General features: G+C 41.4%; 1 protein-coding gene across 1 annotated transcript in view; it reads left to right on the top strand.

The window, feature by feature from the left end:
• The window catches only part of DNAH12 (dynein axonemal heavy chain 12), a 4,520,724-nt gene that overhangs the window by 2,246,234 nt on the left and 2,252,928 nt on the right, over positions 1–21,562 (top strand). Inside the window, exons 27-28 of the mRNA XM_044078497.1 lie at positions 9,300–9,409; positions 14,423–14,606. Coding sequence (XP_043934432.1) covers positions 9,300–9,409; positions 14,423–14,606 — 294 coding nt within the window. The remainder of the gene's footprint in view (positions 1–9,299; positions 9,410–14,422; positions 14,607–21,562) is intronic.

Genomic DNA, 21,562 nt, shown 5'->3' with positions numbered 1-21,562 from the left:
TGCCGAGCCGATACATCCTTCGGCTCCGTCATCCTCGGCTCCGATCTCCTCCTTGAGACTTTCCTTGGAGGGATCCGGTCTTGGTTTCCACTGTCGGCTCCGAGGGCTAGTGGCATCGGACCCTTGTCCGACCCCGCTCTCCCTCGGAGCTTCGGCTTTGGTAAGCTCAGCACCGACATCGACCTGGAGCCTTCTCTCCTTGGAGCCGACCATTCCTGTTTCTTGGTGTGTTCAGGTCTCCCGGGAGAGGAGCCTTGAGGTGATGAGGAGTGTCCTGGCCTCTGAGCCTGGTCAACGGTCTATCCCTCTAGCTCCTCCCTCATCAGTGCCTGCAGATGCCTCTTGCCAGCCTCTTGCTCTCAGGCCCAGGGATCCATCGCCCCAGGTTTCCCCACTGGGAATTTCCTCCTCTTCCGAGGTTTCTCCTGACCCTGCAGGGAACCCCTCGGAAGAGGACATGTAAGAGGAAACACACAGACTCCTGAGTCTACTACATCTGATACCGACTTAGATGAGTCGGAGGGTTCCCCACGGTCCCCTCTGAGGATGTCTCATTTTCAGACATCCTTGAGCTCCTCAAACAGAGGGGAATTGGCCTCCATTGACCCCTCCGAGGATGAGTCGGTATACCTGGAGGCTTTTGGATCCCACCTCCACCTCCTGGGTGTCTCCGCCTTCGACCCACTCATGCAGGTAGTGGCTGCTCCAGATTCTGTGGAACCTGTCCCCAGGAGACCATCCAAGTTCATCACGGCCCCTTCGGACAAACAGTTCCTGTCCAAAGGTGTCTCTGTGGATGCTATGGTGGTGGCGGCCACTAAGAAGGAACTGGCGGATCCTTCAGTACCTGTCCATCCTCCTAATAAGGATTCTAGGACCATGGACAGGTATGGAAAGCGGATGTTTTCTTCAGCGACCTTTGCAATGCGTTCGCTGAATTACCTTTGTCACTTCACCAGGCTTCAACGAGATATTCTCAAGGAACTGGGAGAAGTAGTCCAGGATCCTTCAGCTGCTGGGGCTCAGGAAAGATTGCCTCTCAGCTAGCTATCCTGAATTCGATATCTAACTCCTCCATGCTCATATCTTATGCAGCCGATGGAATGAGCAGGGCCGCAGGCACAGGTGTTGCTCTTAGACGCCAAGCCTGGATGTGGCTGTGTAATTTTGCAGACCCCTTTAAGGCGTCCTTCACCAACACCCTTTGACGGTTCGGCTTTGTTCGGACCTCAGGTGAAGGATACTTTGACCAGATGTGAACAAGACGGTAAAACTCTTTCTGCCGTTGGAGTCCAGTTTTCCACTCCTTCTAGACCATATCCCAAGGGTCAGAAGGGGAAGATGTGGTTCCGAAAGCCCAAGGAGCTACACCGGACACACGTGGTCAGTTTACCCCCAGAGGCAGAGGGGTAACAATAATAGACGCCCTAGAGGCAGGGGGTCCTCAGAACCAGGGCAACAGGGAGCCTCTTCCTGAGAAGCCCTTTCAGCATCCCTGAGGTGTTGCCCGACTGTCCACCCTTGGAGGCAGTCGGGGAAGAATTTCGCTGTACCCAGTAGCCTGGCAATCCCTATCACAAGAGAAGTGGGTACAGTCGATTATATCCGAGGGTTACAAAATCCCTTGAAAGGTTTCCGACCTCTACAATCCCTTCCAGACATCTCACCCGTCAAAGGATTTGGCAAAACAGGAAGTTTCAAAACTCCTGGGAAAAGAGCCATCCAAACAGTGCCGCAGACCAAGTAGGATCCGCTTCTACTCAAGATTCTTTTGGTCCCCAAAAGGACGGGAGATTGGAGATCAATACTAGACCTAAGCAGACTAAACAAGTCTGTCAGAAAGGCAAGATTCGGATGGTCACGCTGCAATCCATTCTGCCTTTCTGGGCAAGGACAACTGGATGTGCTCGATAGACCTTCAGGATGCACTATCATATAAAGATTCACAGACGCCCAGAAGGTTTCTCCGCCTGGGAGCCAGTCATTACCAATTCAGAGCACTGCCCTTTGGCCTCACTTCAGCCCCAGAGTGTTCACCAAATGCATGGCAGTGGTCACAGCTCACCTGAGACGCCGAGGATTCCAAGTGTTTCCTTATTTGGACGACTGGCTCCTCTCCGCCACCTCCAAGGATCAGCTTCTTCGGTCCAGAGACTACACCTTACAGCTTTGCAAGAGTCTAGGAATTTCGTGAATTTGAAAAATCCTCTCTGCTGCCTTGCCAATCTATCACCTTTATAGGCAGAGTTAGATAAAATGTTAGCCAGGCTAACAAATCAAAGGATTCTGGACATCCAGAAATTTGTTCAGCTTCTGTTACAAAGCAACAAGGTCAAAGCCAGGTTTGTCTTGAAAGTTCTAGGCCTAATGGCTGCAGCCATTGTTCTTCTTCCACTGGCTCGCTTCCACATGCCTCCTGCAGTGGATGTTGTTCACGCAGTGGTCGTACCACGATCTGCCCATGAGACACGAGATCTTAGTGACACAGTCTTGCAGGGCTCATCTACGATGGTGGATATCTTCCCTCTTCTTCATCAGGGCCGACCTTTGTTCCCCTCCTCCAGTTGCCACAGTCACCACGGATGCCTCTCTGATCGGGTGGGGGCATTATCAGGGCAGGATGGTCCACGGACGTGGCAACCCATAGAATACCACCTGCACATAAATGTCCTGGAGATGAGAGCAGTGCTTTTAACGTTGCAAGCCCTCGACGACTTTCTTCCCACAGGGACTATTGCAGTACAGACGGACAACATGTCCGTGGTCTGGTACATCAACAAACAGGGCGGAACCAGGTCCTATCCCTTATGTCGAGAAGCTCTCAGACTTTGGCAATGGGCGATCTCTTCTCAGCGGTTTCTGATAGCAACGCACATCCCCGGCAGGTCCAACCTATTGGCGGACAGGCTAAGCAGATCTATTCTGATGCCTCACGAGTGGTCTCTCAATCAGTCTGTAGTGGATCAGATTTTTCTGAAGTGGGGCACCCCTTGTTGCGCACCCCTTGTTGCGATCTTTTCGCTACCCCTCAAAACAGCAAGTGCCCAGATTACTTCACACTATTTCCTCTTCCAGGCCAACCCTTGAGAGACTCTCTAACCCAGGATTGGCCTCGGGGACTTCTTTATGCTTTTCCTCCCTTTCCATTGATTCCACAAGTCATTCAGAAAGCCACCGTTTTGAGAGCCAAATTGATCCTCATTGCTCCATATTGGCCTCGACAAATTTGGTTTCCTCTCTACATCATCACCTTCTGGTGCAGCCCTGGCATCTGGACCCAGTTCCGGATCTTTTGATCCACCAGTCGGGTCAGCAGCACCGGGCCATTCATTCTCTCAACCTCACTGCTTGGTTGCTCCACTTCCTTCCCTAGCCAGGCTACCAATGATTTCGGACTCAGTCAGAGACATTTTAGTGTCTTCTTTAAAGTCGTCCACTAGAACTGTTTATGCTAGCAAGTGGCGACGCTTTCTATTTGGGCAAACGCCAGAAATATTGATCCTTTCACCGCTCCTATACATTCTGTTTTGGATTTCCTGGCGGAGGTTTTTCATTCGGGATCATCATCATCTACAGTCAAAGTACAAATGGCTGCTATTTCCAAATTTCATGTTGGCTTGCAGGACAATAACATCATGTCTCATAGGTTATGCAAAGCCTTTTGAGAGGAGTTTTCTCCTAAAACCGCCTGTGAAACATCCTCCTCCGCAATGGGATCTGAACTTAATGTTGGCATCCCTAATTCTACCTCCTTCGAACCGTCTGCTACGTGTTCTTTAAAGTTGTTGACATGGAAAACTATATTTTGCTGGCTGTTACTTCTGCAAGAAGAGTTTCTGAGATTCAGGCCCTCTGTATTCGTTCACCTTATCTGGTGTTTCATAAGGATAGGGTTTCGCTCAGAACTAACCCTTCCTTTCTTCCCAAGGTTGTATCTCAAGCCAATATTAACCAATCTATTGATCTACCAGTTTTCTTTCCTAACTATTCTGACAGAGCTGAACAGAAGCTGCATTTTTGGATGTTCATCGTCAGCTCAGGTACTACTTACATAGGACTAAACAAGTTAGAAAATCAGACCAATTGTTTGTCTCCTATGCAGGAAACAGGTTGGGTCTTCCAGTATCTAAAGTGACCTTATCTAGATGGTTGACTTCCACCATTTCCTATGTGTACTCTCTAAGGGCAAACAACTATCTTCTAAGCCAAAAGCACATTCACCAGGAGTCTATCCACTTCTGTAGCCTTTCAGGATAGACTTCCCATTGACACTATTTGTGCAGCAGCTACTTGGGCCACGCCTCATACCTTTGTGTCTCATTACAAGTTGGATTTGGCCTCCAGAGATAGGGCCAGTTTTGGTTCCACTGTTCTCAAGAGTCTGTTCCATTGAGCCACCCGGGATACAGGTGCTAGGACGCTGTCCCATCCAGCAAGAATGGATTGACAACTTAACATTTAGAAGTTATGTACCTACCATAACGTTCCATGTTAGTTGTCTTCTCGCTTCTTTCTTCCTCCCTCCTTCCCCTGGCCTGGACAGATCTTGGAGAGTTCCTATTAGATTGCTTCCTCTGGAGCATTGTTATGAGGACTTCTTTTAGGAACCATGGTTCCTAATTATATTAGGATAAGTCTTTAGCAGGGTTAGTTAGCTGCCAAACGAGATCTGAGGTAGTTCCGCCTTGCATCATGGGATATAGGGTTGCCTCGAGCTGGTAAAAGGAGTTCTCGAGCTAAAGCTAGTGCCCGTCGGCCGAGGATCGGCTCCGAACCCATCCAGCAAGAAAGAAGGCGAGAGAAGACAACTAACATGGAACGTTATGGTAGGTACATAACTTCTAATTATCCAGGTCAATGACAACTACAAGGCTTTCCTTGACTATGTCCAAAAACTTAAAGGCAGTATTCTACAGTCTACTGAATTAATTTTAAATGGTGCCACCTATACTGAACCAGAACATGTAACTAATCTCCTGGCTGAAAATTTTGGCTCAATCTTTACTCCCTGCCAGGTGTTCCTTAGGAAATTCTGACATCCATCCATCTGACATCCATCTCATCCTCAACCATCACTAGAGAACTGGTCCTCAAGGCATTTTCCAAGGCCAAGAACACTGCATTGATGGGTCCTAATAATATCCCAGGATGCCTCCATAATAGCATGAACCATGAACTAGAATCTCTATTCATTCAAAGCCAGTAAGCCGGCTTCATATATATTAAAAGTAGGACTGCTTTGCACAAGGCAACCCATCCCCAAACCTCAGAAAGTGCCTGACAAGTCTGGTGTGCAAGGCTATAGAGAGAATAATCATGGATATCATAAACTATGACAAAGGTAACCTGCAAACACTGGACCCCCCTAGTCAGTTTGGGTATTTCAAGGACATGTCTTGCCTGCTAAATCTGGTGGTTGTCTTTGAGACGGTTACTAAAGTGATGAATGAGGGCAAATCACTACCTACTGCCTACATCAGCCTGGCCAAGGCATTTGACACTTAGGCCAACTCGGTTATTGTTAACAAGCTCACTAAACTAGGTATTAACCCATACATCCCCTGCTGGATAGCTAGATAGCTCATTGACAGGACCCAATAAGATCGAGCAGGGGAATTTTCCTTCACAAAAATGCAGGTTACTAGTGAGGTCCTCCAGGGCTCAGAGCTGGGGCAACTGCCATTTGGCACCTACTTCTCTGAAGTCAAGGCTAATGTCAAATTGGGGACAGTCATCAGTTCTCCCCAAGATTCAAATATCCTCTAACAGAGCCTGACACAGACTAATAAATGATGCCAGAATCATGGCCTAAAACTCAGTGCTAAGAAATATTTCATAGATTCTTTTAGCAAGATTGCCACCCCTGAAAACTACCACATTGATAATACACCTCTGAGGGTAAGTCCTTTAGTCAGGGTCTTTGGGAACACATTTAGACAGAGATTTGGCATTTGACGAACATGTTTCTGCTGTGGTGAGGAAATCATTCCATGCAAAACTTATAACTAAATGTATACCATCTAGGTCCAAAGAAGATATTGTCCCATTGTACTCTGCTCTCATAAGACCCATTGTTGAGTACAATGCTTCCTCCTGTATACATCTCAACAGATGTATGCAGCAATTGGAGCAGAGATTTCTCACAAAAAATATAAGAGGTAGAAAACAAGTCCTATGCACACCACATCATATTATTGTTTCTGTATTCAGTTTCCTATAGGCTACTGACAGATGACATATGCCTAGCCTACAAAACCTCCTCACAGTCCAAAAAAAATAAATAATTAGCATCAGAAACACCAAATCTAGGGACATAAACCTTGCCAGCAACATACATAAAATGTGCTAGAGGGACAGGTATATGTCTCAGAGGCTTTCCCTTCCCTGGAACAGGCTTCCCATCCATGAGTTTTTCCCTGCATTTTTTCAAGCAGAACCTGAACCAGTGAATGGATAAACCACATATATACTTGTGGGCTGTGACCCATGTCTCTGCTAGAAAGAGGAAACTTATAAGTGTTTGTCTACATAAGAATATAAACCCTCCACAAAAGATTTGGGTATCTTTACCAGTCAAATTTTATTTTAGGTAACTTAGCTAGGCTTAAAATGGCCCTTGGGTTGTTAGCCTAGTATTCTATGTGATGCCATAGACAGCGATTATAGGAAAGTCATAGTACAGTTATGTAAGAACTTAGCATAACAGTAGATGCCTGACTGATCAATGTTGCAGCATTACAACCCACTCTCCTTCCCCTATATTTTTATTATTACTATTCCTTTGGATGAGGTAGGAGTCACTTATTTTCCCCCTCTTCCAGTTGATCATCATCATTCCCCTTTTCCCCGTTTTCTACATGCGGTCAGGGTGTTGTATCAACTGTCACCACCTCTCTTGATTCAGTGCAATTCTCCTACTTTCCAGTCATGTTTCTCTCACACAATTCATCCATCTTTGCTGGACATCTTCATTTCCTCTCACCTTCATCCTGTCTCTCCTAAATCTTCTTCATCGAATCATCTTCTGCATTCCTACGCATGTTCCTGTACCTCCGTAGTCTGTTCTGTTGGACCTTTTTTTGCAGTTGAAACTACTTTAGCTTGTGCAGTTGATTTTTTTTCAGCCTTTCTTTTTTATTCTTGGCTTTGGGTCGGGGCAAAAAAGTCCTGAGGTACTTCACACCCATATATGCCTTATATTCTTCATATATACCTCATAGATTTGGTGTGCTTGGGTCATATGTTAGACATACAGAGTGAGAAGGCGATGCCTAGGTTTTGGTAACCTGGCCAGATGTAAGACTGTCACTGGCGGGACATCCCACTTTTCAGTAATACTGCAACAGTGATCAGTCAGGCATCTATTAGGTTGGTACTAGGCTATCGGCCCTAGGGCCTATACAAGCCTAGCCATAAGAGTTCCTTGGCTATTTCTTCCCACACTATTTACTTCCCTGGACCCCTGTCTAGCAGGGCAATTGACGTGATCCCTGGGGTGAATTTCCTTTCTCCCATCCAATCATCAAGGTTCCTTTTGAAGACGGCCAAAGAGGTGCTCTACTTGACATGTATGAGCAGTCTATTCCAGAGTCTGGGGAGTGTCTGGGTCAGGAACCTATCTCTCCAGCATGTTTTGTTTATTGTAATGACAAGATTTAGATCCCTGGAGCGTGTGGCTCTGAGGGATTGGGATTTCTTTAAGTGTAGAATGTCCAACAGCTCTGGGTTTGACATGGCCTTGTATGTTAAGCAGAGATCGCCTCAGAGTAGACGATATGCGACAGAGTTGGAGTTTCTTAAGGCGGTCAGCATAGTACATCTGCTTTAGGCCTGTGATTCTTTTAGTGAGGTATTTCTGTGACTTTTCCAGTTGTTGCAGATGTCTTGAGAGGTATATACCAAATGGGGCGTTGTATTCTATAATGAGTCTAATGAGGGATGAGAACAGTGGGACAAAAACCTCCTTTTTTCTGGATGAAAAGCCCTTAGTGATGAGGTGTGCCACATAGAAAGATTTCCTGACTGTTGTGGTGATGTGGTTATCGAAGGTGAGACCACTGTCCACCTGTGTCCCTAAGTCTCTTTTCACACTTATTGTTATGGTAAGTTCTTACACAACTGTACTTTCTTACTTTGGTGGCCAACTTTTACATTATATTTAGTACAAAGCTCCTGCATATGGGGACACTGGTCATACAACTATTTAGAATCTTCATAAAAACAATGGAACATTCAGGACAAGGTCAGCTAAAGTTCTTTCAAATTTCTGCCCGAACAAGCAAATAAATCACTGTTTTATATATTTCCTGTCAGTCTGTCAGAGAAAATAGACTGGATATGCACTGTAAAGAAGGAACTGAGAAACAACCAAAGCCAGATAATGCTTCAAAAAAATGTAAGAAAGCATCTGAATGAGCATTTTCTAAATGTCTAGTGTAGTGTGTTTGAATTTATTCTGAAATGCACCAACTGTAAACGTCTGAAAGCCGATTAATTTATGTGTGCAGCCACAGTTTGTGCTGTTGAAAAAGTTCTTACGGTAGTAGGCTGTAAGGCAGTGCCTTTGAAGAAATGCATGCATTTAGATGAGTCTTTTTTTTCTTTGGATATTGTTTTTAGATTTTTTAGTAGTTTCTTTTAATTCCAGACTGTCACTATCAGGAATCTGAATGTGTCAGCAAGGTGAGATATATATATATATACTCTACAGTTATCAGAATGGGATATTTCTTAACTATCATAATGTTTTCTTTCAAATAGTTTTCACCGTTGAGAACTTTTTCCCTTACACTACTTTGGAACAATAGGAAACCTACATTCCCGTGCTTGCAAAGACATTTGTGTTTGTACACTGTTTATTTATGGCTATATCTTCATATCTTAAAAACAGAAACATCTTTGGTTTTAGGCTTACGTGTTTAAAATAAAAATTAAACAGTCAACTTCATGCACACAGTACAAGCCACAAGTTTTCATTCGGTTACATTTGAATGTTGCAGGATTGCATTCTAAATTGAATGATTTATACAGCTGTACACTGTTCTGAATGTTGACCAGCTATGCACCCTAATGCAAGAATTAACAAGTTGAAAAAAAGTTATGTGACAGATGACTACAGGCAGATAACATACTATTCCGAGTTTTAATGTACAAAAACACTAATGCAGTTCTGTATTATATTGTATTTCCTAAATAAAACAATTTTTAAATTCTGAAAATGACTTAAGAGCAGCCATGTGCATGTTTTCTACTCATGTTAACCATCTATTTAAATCTCTCTGAAATGGCTGTCATTTTAGCTGTTCCTGGAAAGTGCACATGAATGCTGCAAAACACAGAATGTTCAACCCGTTAAAACCTTTCTTGAAAAAATGATCCAGACTTATGAAATGATGATTGTCAGACATGGGTAAGCTACTAAGCAAAACTTGTAGTACATTTTGTTTTGGGTTTGGCATTGTTGTAATCATGATACTATAAATGAACTCTATTTTATGCAAGGTTATTTTAAAACTTAAATTTGCCAGAGAGCCATGTTTTTAAACATGATAGATCCTGTTACAATTATAAGATGCATCTGAATCTGGGTATGCTCCTTTGCTTTCTGTGACTCTTTTACTGTTTCTAATCATGTTTCCTTAGAATGGTCTTGATTTCAATAGAACATTCCAGACTTACAGTACCTAGTTTAAATGAAAGCACTTAAATACCTTCATTTTATTCTTGGATTGCTGACATTTTTACTGCTGGATTATAAAGTACTTTTGATATGTTATATGTGGATCAGTGAGTTTTCATCTGCATCCTAAAAGTTTGCTAGTTTTAGTAAGTTATTTAACAATAGTCTGTGTTTAACATTTACAGGCTGAGTATAACACAGTATAAATGAAGGTACTACCAGTCTCATTATTATCAAAAATTAGTTGGCTTTTGTTGGCATAGAGGGATTGACTATGACCCGGGTGACCTGAATTTTATTCATGGCTCAGGCATCTTCTGGAAGTGACATAGTGGAATGGAGGAGTGATGAGGCTTAGCCTACTCACATATATTTGGGGGCACATGTCTGGGAGCACAGTAAGGATAAAGGTTTCCCCACTGGGATTGCAGAAATGTGTCCAAGTGCCTTGCCCATTAATGGGGCAGGATGTGGATTGCATAATGGTTAAGGTCTTTACCTGATACGAACAAGGTACAAGGTTCAAGCCTGACCTCTGGCTATTGCCAGTGTAGAGTTTGCATGTTCTCCCTTTGTCTGTTTGGGGTTCCTCCCAAAAACAAGGTGGGTGTTTTTACTTCAAACTCACCCAAAAATTGAATGGAGTAAAGGGCAGTAGCACATACAGTAGGTGATGCCTATCAGAGCAAGAGTTGTGTAGAACAATCACTATAGACATCAGCTGTGGTGCCCAGTATCCTCTATTTAGGACAACATCCATTACATACTTAGCACTGGAAAAAATAGTAAAATGGTCTGTAGAAGAGGGAGCAACTGGAGTATGTGTGGGAGGCATTAGTTAACATGGTATTTTGTATATGGTAACCAGGTAAGCAACTGGTTTGAGGACCATTTTTAGACATGACTCAGGGCAAAGACAAGTATAAACAAATCAAAGACAGTAAAATAAAGATATAACAGTTACATGCTTGAGATAATAGAAAACAACAATAAGCATCTCCAATGCAATGTTTACAAGAAGAACTTGGGTTCCTCATCTGTTTAACAGTAATATTTCCAAGACTTAGCTGTAACTTTTAGGTTTCATAGTATAAATGCAATACATCTATATAATTTTAACAGAATACGTACATTTGTCTAAATACAAGAATAAAAGGAGAAAAGATGCCAAATGAAGTGAATAATTGAAAGTAGAAGAATAAAAGTAATTTTGTGCTAATTATGAAGGCGCTGTAGCTGAAGAAAAGGGATCAGCAAAGGTTAATTGGCAAGGGTAGAAAACTCTGTAGAATATGGGAGGTAATTAGACACCTACTATATGAACCCTGTAAAAGTGAATATGTTTGAAACAAAGCAACACGATATATAAGACCACCTCATATTACATTGCTCAGACTCTTGTAGTGCTGCATACCTCCCATGGAACTTCTCACCTCACACATCAATGAATTCAGTTTATTTTTAAATCTACCAACTATTTCAGCTAAAGCAGTGTACAACTTCTTATCTAAATGTTATACAGCTGTCCATCATAGTAAGACAGTGCTTCACCCTAGAATTTGTCTGAATGACCTTCATGTATTGCAGACTCCCTTGCAGTAAAAAGGTTTATAAACAAATATTTTCCAATATTAATTGTCATAACTTAATAAATTAAACCCAGCATGTTTTTTAATCCTGCCTTAACATGGTAAATGCACTGCTGTAGTTTTCTGGCCACATCTTTCTTAATGTGGATATGGGCTGTCTAACTGGAGCACCATTCCTTGACCTAAAGATGGTCTTCAGACATGTTAATCACTACCATCTAATTTCCCTATGCAGACAAATTAGGTTTACTGAGGAAACTCTTTGGTGGTTTTATAATTACTTGACTTACAGAAGTATTCTCATCCATTTTGGAAATGCAGATTCTAAACCTGGTACTCATTCCTTAGGGGTCCCTCTTAATTTCATAATTATTTGACTAACAGAAGTATTGTTATCCATTTTGAAAATGCAGTTTCTAAACCTGGCATCTCCTCCCCAGGCATAGCTGTTATCCTCTTGTTTCTAGAATCAGGGGAAAAGGCAAAAAGAATCAGGGACAAAGGCCCCAAATTAGGGACACCTTTTAAATTTTGGTAATACTGATGTAGAAAGTTAACAGAATAAAATGGCATGAATTAACATCCACTTACTAACAAGTCTGTGAGTCCAGTGATTATCATTATTTATTGACTGTAATGTAGCACTGTTTCTTAAAACTTCATAAAGTTTAGGAGATACAGTAACATTTTAAGCCAAAGTCAGGGATACTGGAGGAGTATGTCCTCAGGAGCCCCTCCAAGCTCAATTCTAAGGACATATTCTTCTTCTTACGTATCACTGACCTTACCATAAGTCTACCTCATGTAAAATGATTCCCCTGTCCTGACAATACTTTCATTTTAAGTACATGATATGCATTCAGAAAGCCATACAAAGAAGGCTTTGACAATTCATTGGCTTGTAGTTTGTATAGGCAATTACTAGTTAATGTATCTAAAAGAAACTCTGATCTTTGGCATTTTTCAAATTCTTCTAATCTTATAGGGCTGTTATAATTTTGGTAGTTCCAAAATGGCCAAGAAAACAGTGATATTTTCCACTAATGAGCCTGATTTCTCTTACACCATTGCTATTTTTACCTCTACACAAGTATTATTTATTTTCTTTTATTAACCAAGTAAGGGAACTGGTTCAAGACCCTTTTCAACCATGACCCAGGCCTAACAGGAAACTATAAAGTATACAAAGAATATATAAGTTGCATGTAACACAGACATTAACAAAGAACATACAAGCCAGTATCAAATATTACATCTTAACTAAGAATAAGCAAACATAAAACAGGTGTGTAATATTATAAATTACAATGCAGCAGAACACATAACTAGGTTGAAGGAGTACACAATAAAGTGCTTGATTTTAGAAGAATTCAGTACAAGATCGCTGTACTAGTAATCATTCTGTCAAATGACTGAACAGTTTAAGGTGATGTTAACAGCAAGCAATGTATAAGAGGGATATGCAGAATTAAAATAAATAAAATTCTTTAGAAATTCTGTAGAAAATATAGCAACCTGTAAGTAGGAATTGTATAGTTGTATTCTGTATCCTTACTGATGCACTAGCAGGGCAGATGTTTACATTCCATTTCCAAATTGAATATATCAGTCTGGAAGACATAGTTTTGATATATAGTAGTAGCTTCTTTATATGTTTTCAGTGTCTTAAAATAAGCTAAATGACATGATATGACAAAGTCTTATATACAAAAATCAAAGGCAGTTGTTTCTTAGACTAAGTTGTGCTATTTGTTTCTTTTATATTGTCTATTGCAAAGGTTATTACACTATTTGAATGATCTTTTTTTCCTAAGGAACAGCATTTTATTATGAAAAGCATTTGCATTTTGATGTACATGTATGAAATACAAAATAAAAAAAACACAAACAGCCAGTAGGAAAACACTGTTACTGGCAAAACAGACTAAATTCTAACTAAATTAAAGAAAGTTAAAGTTCCTGAAGATATAACTAAACTAAAGAAGATTAAACTACCTGATAACTCAAAATAAACTAGAAAACTACGAAATCATAAAGTAGTCATCAGTGTACCATTAAGATTATACAAACAACGTGGCTAGCACATTCCGAATAAAAAAAATAATAACACTAAAAATGAAATCAAGACTGGAGGGAAAAACACCCATAGGGTGTTCCACCACATCCACAGAAAACATGTAAAATTCCATTCAGTGGACGTTGAGCAAGTAATATAGTTATTGTATCACTCTGAAATAAGTGGGTGACTATAATTTAAAATAAAAGAAAAATAAATGAGAAAACAGGTAAGTGGACTACGTGGGGTCTTAAGCCATGCATATATAAAATATCTCATTCAAAGATTACTCTCAGTGAAGAGCTCATGCCAACTTGAAAGCTTGAGAAACTGCAAAATCTATACTGGTCCATTAAAAGGTATTACATCTGTTTTCCATTGTCTTTGTGTTGTCTGAGATTAAGGACAGTTTCAGTAATCACAGCTTCACCATTCATCGTGAAACACAGAAATACCTTTTCTTACTGTATCTCACTTAGTTGGAACTTGTGTGACCTTTGTTTAAGTATTCCTGTTGATGGTTGATTTGTCAGATATGTAGTGCTATGTATATACTACTGTCTTTAAGGTAGGGCAACTTGGAATAAAGAGAGACTGAGTTTTTAGCATGGATTAGCTATTCTTTTTACCCCAAGTTTGTGTGATCTCACAGACAGTCTATTTAGAGATCAGAGGAGCAAGGCTAAAGCCCCATCATTGGGGGGTGCATGGGTATAAAGCAGTATTTTATGAGTTTTGATTAATTTCTTGTTGCAATATTTTGTGTACACGATGTTAGGCTGTTTAAACATTACATTTACTAAATTAAGTTTTGATTAAATGAGATTCATTGCTGCATTGTAAACTCCTGCATACATTTGCACACCATTTATTTGGCAGTATGATGCTCAGAATGTGAGCTTAATTCTAATGCTTCATAATCAACATAACAATCCTTTCACAGTGGCTGACCATTACTTTGCATTCATTGAACTTTATTAGTATTAATTACTTATTAAAGGATGCCCTTATTTATAAATAATAAACACTCTTAAACTCTACTGTTGCTAATTCAAAACACACACTAAAAAGGTAATATCTGTGTTGTGTATTCAATAGGTTTATGCTGGTGGGGGAGCCATTTGCTGGCAAAACTAAAGTGCTCCATGTCCTGGCTGATACACTGACACTTATGAATGAGAAAGGCTATAATGAGGAAGAAAAGGTCATCTTCAGAACTGTGAATCCCAAGTCCATAACAATGGGACAGCTGTTTGGGCAATTTGATGCTGTGTCTCACGAGGTATAAAACATCTGTTTTTGATTTTCATTTTATTTTTCCAAGTTTTAATTAATAGACTATAGAATATGTACTGGGAGGATAAAATAAATAATCTGGTTAGAAAGCTAAATAAATGTAAGCTTCGCACACACAGCAATCATTGTTTCAAACCAGTTCCTTGGTCAGGTTTATGCATAATGGGGAACACTTGAATTCATATGGATGAAGGAACAGGCAGTAGATTTTTACGGTGACGAGGTGCCAGCCCAACCTTCAACGAAGGCACTTCCATTCACACATGTCTTTCGAACACCACTCAACCATGGGGAGGACATGCAGACTCCACACAGAAGGCACTCCAGCTGAGAATCGAACGGGAGAACCTCTTGCTGTGAGGCGACAATGCTACCGCTGCACCACCGCAGCTTAACCAGGTTACATTTGATAATGAATTATTATTCGAAACAATTGATGTTTGTGATTTGTTTTTGGTGATACCATGTTCAAATGGTTTACATTGGTTTAATGATGCTTTGGAGGAAGGCACAGTTCTGTCTTGAAGGGATATCAATACTTGCTGAATATGTCGATTACTTACAAGTAACTATGTGTTTTTTGAGCATGAATATTATTGGCAGACCACTGGTGTGGCAATGGGGGTAGCAGCTGCCCCTATTTTTGCTAATACCATTTTGTGATAGTGGGAAAAGATGCCTGTATTTCCTTCTGAGTTTTATGGGTATGTGAAATTGTATATGTGTTACCTTGACTTTTTTATTTTATGGTCAGGTGACATTGACACTTTATCGAATTTTGTGGATAACATCAATAATGCAATTACTTTTTTTTGGGCACAATTTGATTTTACAGAAATAAATTTCTTGGATGTTTTGATTTACAAAGATGTTTCAAAGTGTTGCTTTTCCTCTACTATCTATAGGAAACCCACATATTGCAGTAGTTTGCTGCTGCATTACTTTAGTTGTCATTCTTCATGGCAGAAATGGCAGAAAAGAAATATTCTTAAGGGTCAGGTGATTAGAGTTTTGAGATTGGTTATGGATATGGATGATGCACTTTTTTTTACTGAATTGGCCCTTATGATGCATATGTTTAGGGATAGGTCATACCCACAGTGCCTTGTGGAAGCATTTAGGCAAGAGGTAGTGAATGGCAGGCATACAATATTTCAGCCTGTTTTGACTGGGGCAGATGGTGGTGAGTGAGTGAAGGAAAATATTATTACAATAAATGTCTGGCATGTATTGTAAAGTTATGGTTTGTGAATTTTATGGTGTTACGAGGGAGATTTGAGCCATTTTGGAGAAAAATTGGCAAACAGTTATTGCCTATTTGAATTTTTAACATATTTTAGGTGACAAACCATTACTGGTTTACAAGAATAAAAACAATTTAAAAAATATTTTCAGAATTCACAGAGGGACTTTTCCAAAACTTCGAATAAGGATGTGCACACTAATGCAACCAGCTTATTGTACATTTTTTATATTTTTCCCCTAACAGATTTGTTTGTTTTTCAATTGAATTGTACAGGTTATAGGTCACATTAAAGGTGGAAATAGTTTTGAAATGATTTATTGTGGTCTCGTTTTTTTATATCACAAAAACCTGGCATTTTAACAGGGGAGTGTATACTTTTTATATCCACTGTATATATTTGTATGTTTGTAAATATTTGTAAATATATACATATGTTGTAAATAAGAGTTCTTTTTGTAAATAAATAAAGGACTCCCTACTCTTTTTGATTGGTAATGTGGAATGTTTTTCATCCACCTGAGTTACCACCAACTCAAGCAGATGAGACCTCAATTTAATGTCTCATCCAAAGGAAAATATATTCAGGAGTGCAGCACCCCCATGCTGAACTCTGCTATAACAGATCCAATCAGCTGGACTAGGAATTCAACCTGTAAGTGTACTTCCTGTTGCACCACCAATACTACATTCAGTGGTATTTTTGATTATTTATATAATAATTGTGAGGAATTCTGATGTGGGATTATCACAAATCATAAAATCGTGCTTTCTTTTTTATGTTACTTCTTTCCCCCAGCTTGCTATACCAGTGAACTGCTATTCATTCATTCATTCCTGTAATTTAAAAGTAAGTATTCACAGGTATTAATAAGTCGAATACATTACAGTGCTATATATGGATTGTCTAGATTTAAAAAAAAGATGTTTGCATTGCTGATAAGGAGACAGTTGATCTGATGTTATCAAATTTCATTCCTTCCTCAACATGTGGTTCGGATCTGATCCTTGGATGTGACTCAGCCAATTTTTTACAGCTGGTGGCTTACTGCAAATTCCCAAGTGCCTCCCTTATCCATAATGCTGTAGTTCCCCTTCATACCTCAGATCTCGTTTGCCGACTTTACAGACATGATCTCTGTCAGCTCTCGAGCTTTTAGTGTTACAAAAGTTTTTTCAGTATAATACCTTTCTTATTTATTTCTATCTTATACCTTTTTATCTTTATATAGCTTCACATATTCCTACACATTTCTTTCCACGTATCTTGATACCATTGTTGGTAGGTTTTTCCCCTAACTGTACCATTTTGGTAATTTTTTCTGTCATTATTGGTAGTTTTTTTCCTTTTCTTCCTATTTAAAAAAATACACCTTATTCTTCTTTGCTGCTTCATATCATTATAGCTGAAAAATCTTCAGGGTTCAAAAAGTTTAAGGAGTGTGGGCACAAGACTCCTTTGCCTGACACCCATGACTTTTGTGTTTATTTCTCTGTGCCCTGTCCATTTGAAAGCCCCTTGTGAGATATGCAAATCTTTCAGTCCAAGAGCTTTATTCAATAGAAAGAATAAATTGATTCTGAAGGGTTTTCAGAATCACTAACTGTAGTTCATCTCTCTAAGGGAGCCAGAAAGAGTCAAGAAAATGACTTTCTGAACTGTCTGGATCTTCCACTGCATTTTTGGATCCAAACAAGTAGTTTGCCTGGAAGATTTTGAAATGGTTGGATCTGAAGACCAAATCCTCGGATCCAACTGCTTCAGATACAAGATCTGACTCATTAGATCTGATTTTCTTGGAGCTGAAAGAGCTCTCCCAGACCCGCTGTGTATCCTGTCTGGACCCAGTACCCTCTTGGCTACCTTCCCCCTTCTTAGAGATGCACCAGCACTCTAGAGCTTCCTCTTTAGCTTCTTATTCCCATTCTTCCAGGATTCTTACAGAGGCACATGTGGCTAGAATTATAGGTTCATAGGTTCATACTAGGCTACCTGCCCTAGGGCATTTATAAGCCTAGCCAGAGTGTGTTTGGCTTTCGCCACCCATTTTAAATTAATTTGGCTATGCCCTTTTTCGAGGTTAGTATACTGTGCCTCTGTCTAACAGTGACACAGAAGTGATACCCGGGGTAAACCTACGATCTCCCATCCACTCATCAAGATTCCTCTTGAAGAGAGTCAATGAGGGACTCTGCCTAACCTGGACTGGGATTTTATTCCAGAGTGAAGGGAGCCTCTGGGTTATGAATCTGTCCCTCCAGCATGTCCTATTTATTTCAGTGCTGAGGTTAAAGTCTCTCGAGTGCATAGCTCAATGGGATTTGGATTTTCTGAGGTGCAGCATGTCCATTAATTTCGGGTTGGACATGGCTTTGTACATCAGGCACAGATCGCCTCTAAGCAGGCGGTATGCCACTGAGTAGAGCTGGAGTTTCTTTAACCGGGCAGCATATGGCATCTGTTTGAGCCCTTTGATCCTCTTGGTGAGGTACTTTTGGGGTCTTTCCAGTTGCTGCAGGTGTCTGGTAAGGTACAACCCAAAAGGGGCATTGTACTCAATTATGGGCCTGATGAGGGATGAGTAAAGAGGCACGATGACCTCCCCTGTTCTAAATTTGAATCCCTTCATGATTAGGAGGGCTATATAAAATGTTTTTCTAACCACTTTGGCCACGTGGTTGTCAAATGAGAGATTGCTATCAACTTGGGTCCCCAGGTCCCTAATTACTTCTTCTGTACTTAATGGATTACCACCTATGTGGTAATTTGTGAGCACTTTGTTTTTGCCAAAGGGGATGATTATACACTTTTTGGCATTTAGCCTGAGGCCATGGCTCTGGCACCAGTTGTCTGTTTCTATGAGGCCCTTTTGGAGGATGCTTGTGTCGGCTGGAGAGTCAATTATGGTGCCCAGTTTGCAGTCATCTGAGAACTTGATCAGCCACAGTCCTTCCGTGTTGGCCTGTACCTTTGAGAAATATATACCAAACAAGAGAGGTCCCAGGACTGAGCCTTGTGGGACGCCACTTGTAACTGGTTTGGAATCTGACATGGCTCCAGCAATTCTAACCATGTGGGTTCTGTCCTTGAGCCAGTTTGCAACCCATCTAGTGATATAGGGGTTTATATTTAAGCTGGTGAGCTTATCTATAATGTCCGAGTGGGGTATTGTATCGAAGGCTTTTGCGAGGTCCAGGTAGGCTGTGTGGTCCACTTTCCCCTCGTCAATGGCCTTGGTGACTGTTTCAAAGAAATAAACCAGGTTTATGAGGCAGGATCTGCCCTTAACAAAGCCGAACTGGGTAGGATCCAGTGTCTCTAGGTCCCCAGTATCTTTATTTATGAGGTCCATGATGATCCTTTCCATAGCTTTGCAGACCAAGCTAGTCAGGATTATGGGGTGATAGTTTCCAGGATCCGTTGAGGCACCATCTTTGTGGAGAGGGACCACTGTTTGCTGTACGCCACTCTTTGGGTACATATCCTGTAGTAAGGCTGAGATTGAACAGTAGTTTTATGTTTGGATTTAGCTCTTCTTGGAGTTCATGTAGGATGCAGCCCAGGACACCGTCTGGTCCTATTGATGCTGTGTTTTTTGCTTTGGAGAGGGCAGCTGTTACCTGAGCATCTTAGATGTCAGGGGGGCAGCACTCTGCTGGGATAGATATTTGCCCTTTTGGTGGGGAGGGGTGGGAGAAGTTTGCGCTGAACCTGTCAGCTAGGATGTTGGCAATGTCTGTGGGTTCGGTGTATTTTTTGTCATTTTGGACTAATTCTGAGCATATCTGGGAATTCCCACCCAGGTTCCTAACATAACTAAAGAAAGCCTTGTGATTATCCTTAGTGTCCTGTGCAATTTTTCTCTCAAAGCTGGCCTTAGACGATTTTATGAGTGCCCGTAGATTTTGCTAATACTGATCAGAGATGCCTTCCCTTTTTGGGATTTTGCTCTATCATGTAGTAGCTTCCTCCTTCTGTTGTATAGTTTGTTTATGACTGGGGTCCACCAGACAGGACGTCTGCCTTTGGAGGATTGGGTCTTGGTTTTATTTGGGATTGCATGATCCATGCATTCCTGAAGGTGTTCATAGAATGTGTTTATATAGAATGCGTTTATAAAGTATTCTGCGGTCTGGGCCGTATTTTCCACAGGCCCGGGGGCTTTGAAGGATTCCACCTTGGTTTTGAGGAGTGTGAAATTTGCTTTAGAGAAGTTTTTCACTGTGGTTTTCAGGGCAGGGGGTGGAGTCGGGATGTGAATATCCAGTGAGATTAGTTTATGGTCTGATCTTACCAGTGAGGTATACACTTCTGGTCTGGAGCATAGAGTCCCCATATTGGTGATGATCAAGTCCAGTATGTTTTCCCCTCTTGTGGGAGTGGTAACAAGTTGTTCCATAGCATTTGAGTTTATAAATTCTAGAAACCTTTGGGCTAGGGTGTTGGAGCTAGAGTAATGCTCCCAGTCAATGTTTGGGTAGTTGAAGTCGCCCAATATAATGGTGTTTGGTGAGACCTTCATATTTTCCAGTGTTCTCAGGAAGGCCGAGTGGGGTTCCTGGGTCTGGGAGGGTGGTCTGTAGCAGGCTATAAACTGGAAGGCAGTTTTACCCACTGTTAGTTGCACATGGATAGTCTCTGATGCTTCGTGCTGTGCCACCAACCTATGAGGAAATTTCTCTCAGCACAGATACAGATGAGAGTTCTCCTGGCTCCTACCCCTTCAGGTCAGATACCTTCATTAGTGTTACTCCACCCATCTTGAGTCCTTTTCTGATTCATCCTTCAGTTTTGGAGTCCTTGGATCTGAGCCTTCCAGGACTGTCTGTACTGGATCCAAAGATGGCGGTATCTTCATATCTGATACCTTCTCTGAGTGGACCAGCTCTGAATGTATCTGAGCTAGATGACTCTCTGAGCCGAAGTGCAGTTGTCAGCTCCAGGGTGCTAGACTGTATTGTCTGTGCTGACTCCGAAGCTGTCGGTGCCTTCTCTGCCCCTCTGAGCTTTGGCATTGGACAGCTCAGTTCCGACTTCTGCCTTGGGTGGGTTGCCTTTAGGTCAGAGGGAGCCAATGGTCTGGAAGCATGTCTTCCTGGCTCCATCAGCTTCCTTCTCCCTGGGGCATTCTGCCTTTGAGGTAGTAGAGAGAGTATTCTTTTTTAGTATTCAGACAGTTCCACCCCCTTGGATCTTCCATCTGGCTCCCAAATGTCTTTGTGCCATGAGCCTCATCACTCTACCCCATAGGGCAGCCAGCCCAAAGTCTCCAGGCCACTTAACAGGGTATCTTATATCTTCCAGTACTTCTTTGGAGCACCCCACCAAAGAAGTCTGTAGGAAGAGAAGGTGCAAGAGGAGGCACTTAACCTCATGTCAAGAGTCAATCACAGAAGATACTGATTTTGAATAAGGGGAAGGGTCCCCAAGAGCACCACCTGATGATGTCTCCTTTGGAGACATTTGGAAATCCTTAAGCAAAGGAGTGGTTGGTCTATCAGTAACCGTTTCCAAGAGGAATTGGTATTCCTGGAGGCATTTGGTTCTGGTCCATCTAATTCCTGGGTTACTCTGCCCGCTGACATGCTCATTGCGTTGATCTCTCAGCAGGCTTGGAAGGAGCCCAGTTCTGTTGAGCTGATCCCCTAGAGCACAGATAGGATCCTGGCCCCTCCAAATGGAAAAGAGTTTTGGAGCA

The sequence above is a fragment of the Protopterus annectens genome, chromosome 7.part1, assembly GCF_019279795.1.
Source record: "Protopterus annectens isolate FY-2018-M chromosome 7.part1, PAN1.0, whole genome shotgun sequence".
Classification (NCBI taxonomy): Eukaryota; Metazoa; Chordata; order Ceratodontiformes; family Protopteridae; genus Protopterus; species Protopterus annectens.
The sequence above is the reverse complement of the archived record's forward strand: the minus strand, read 5'-3'. Positions and strand labels throughout refer to the sequence as shown.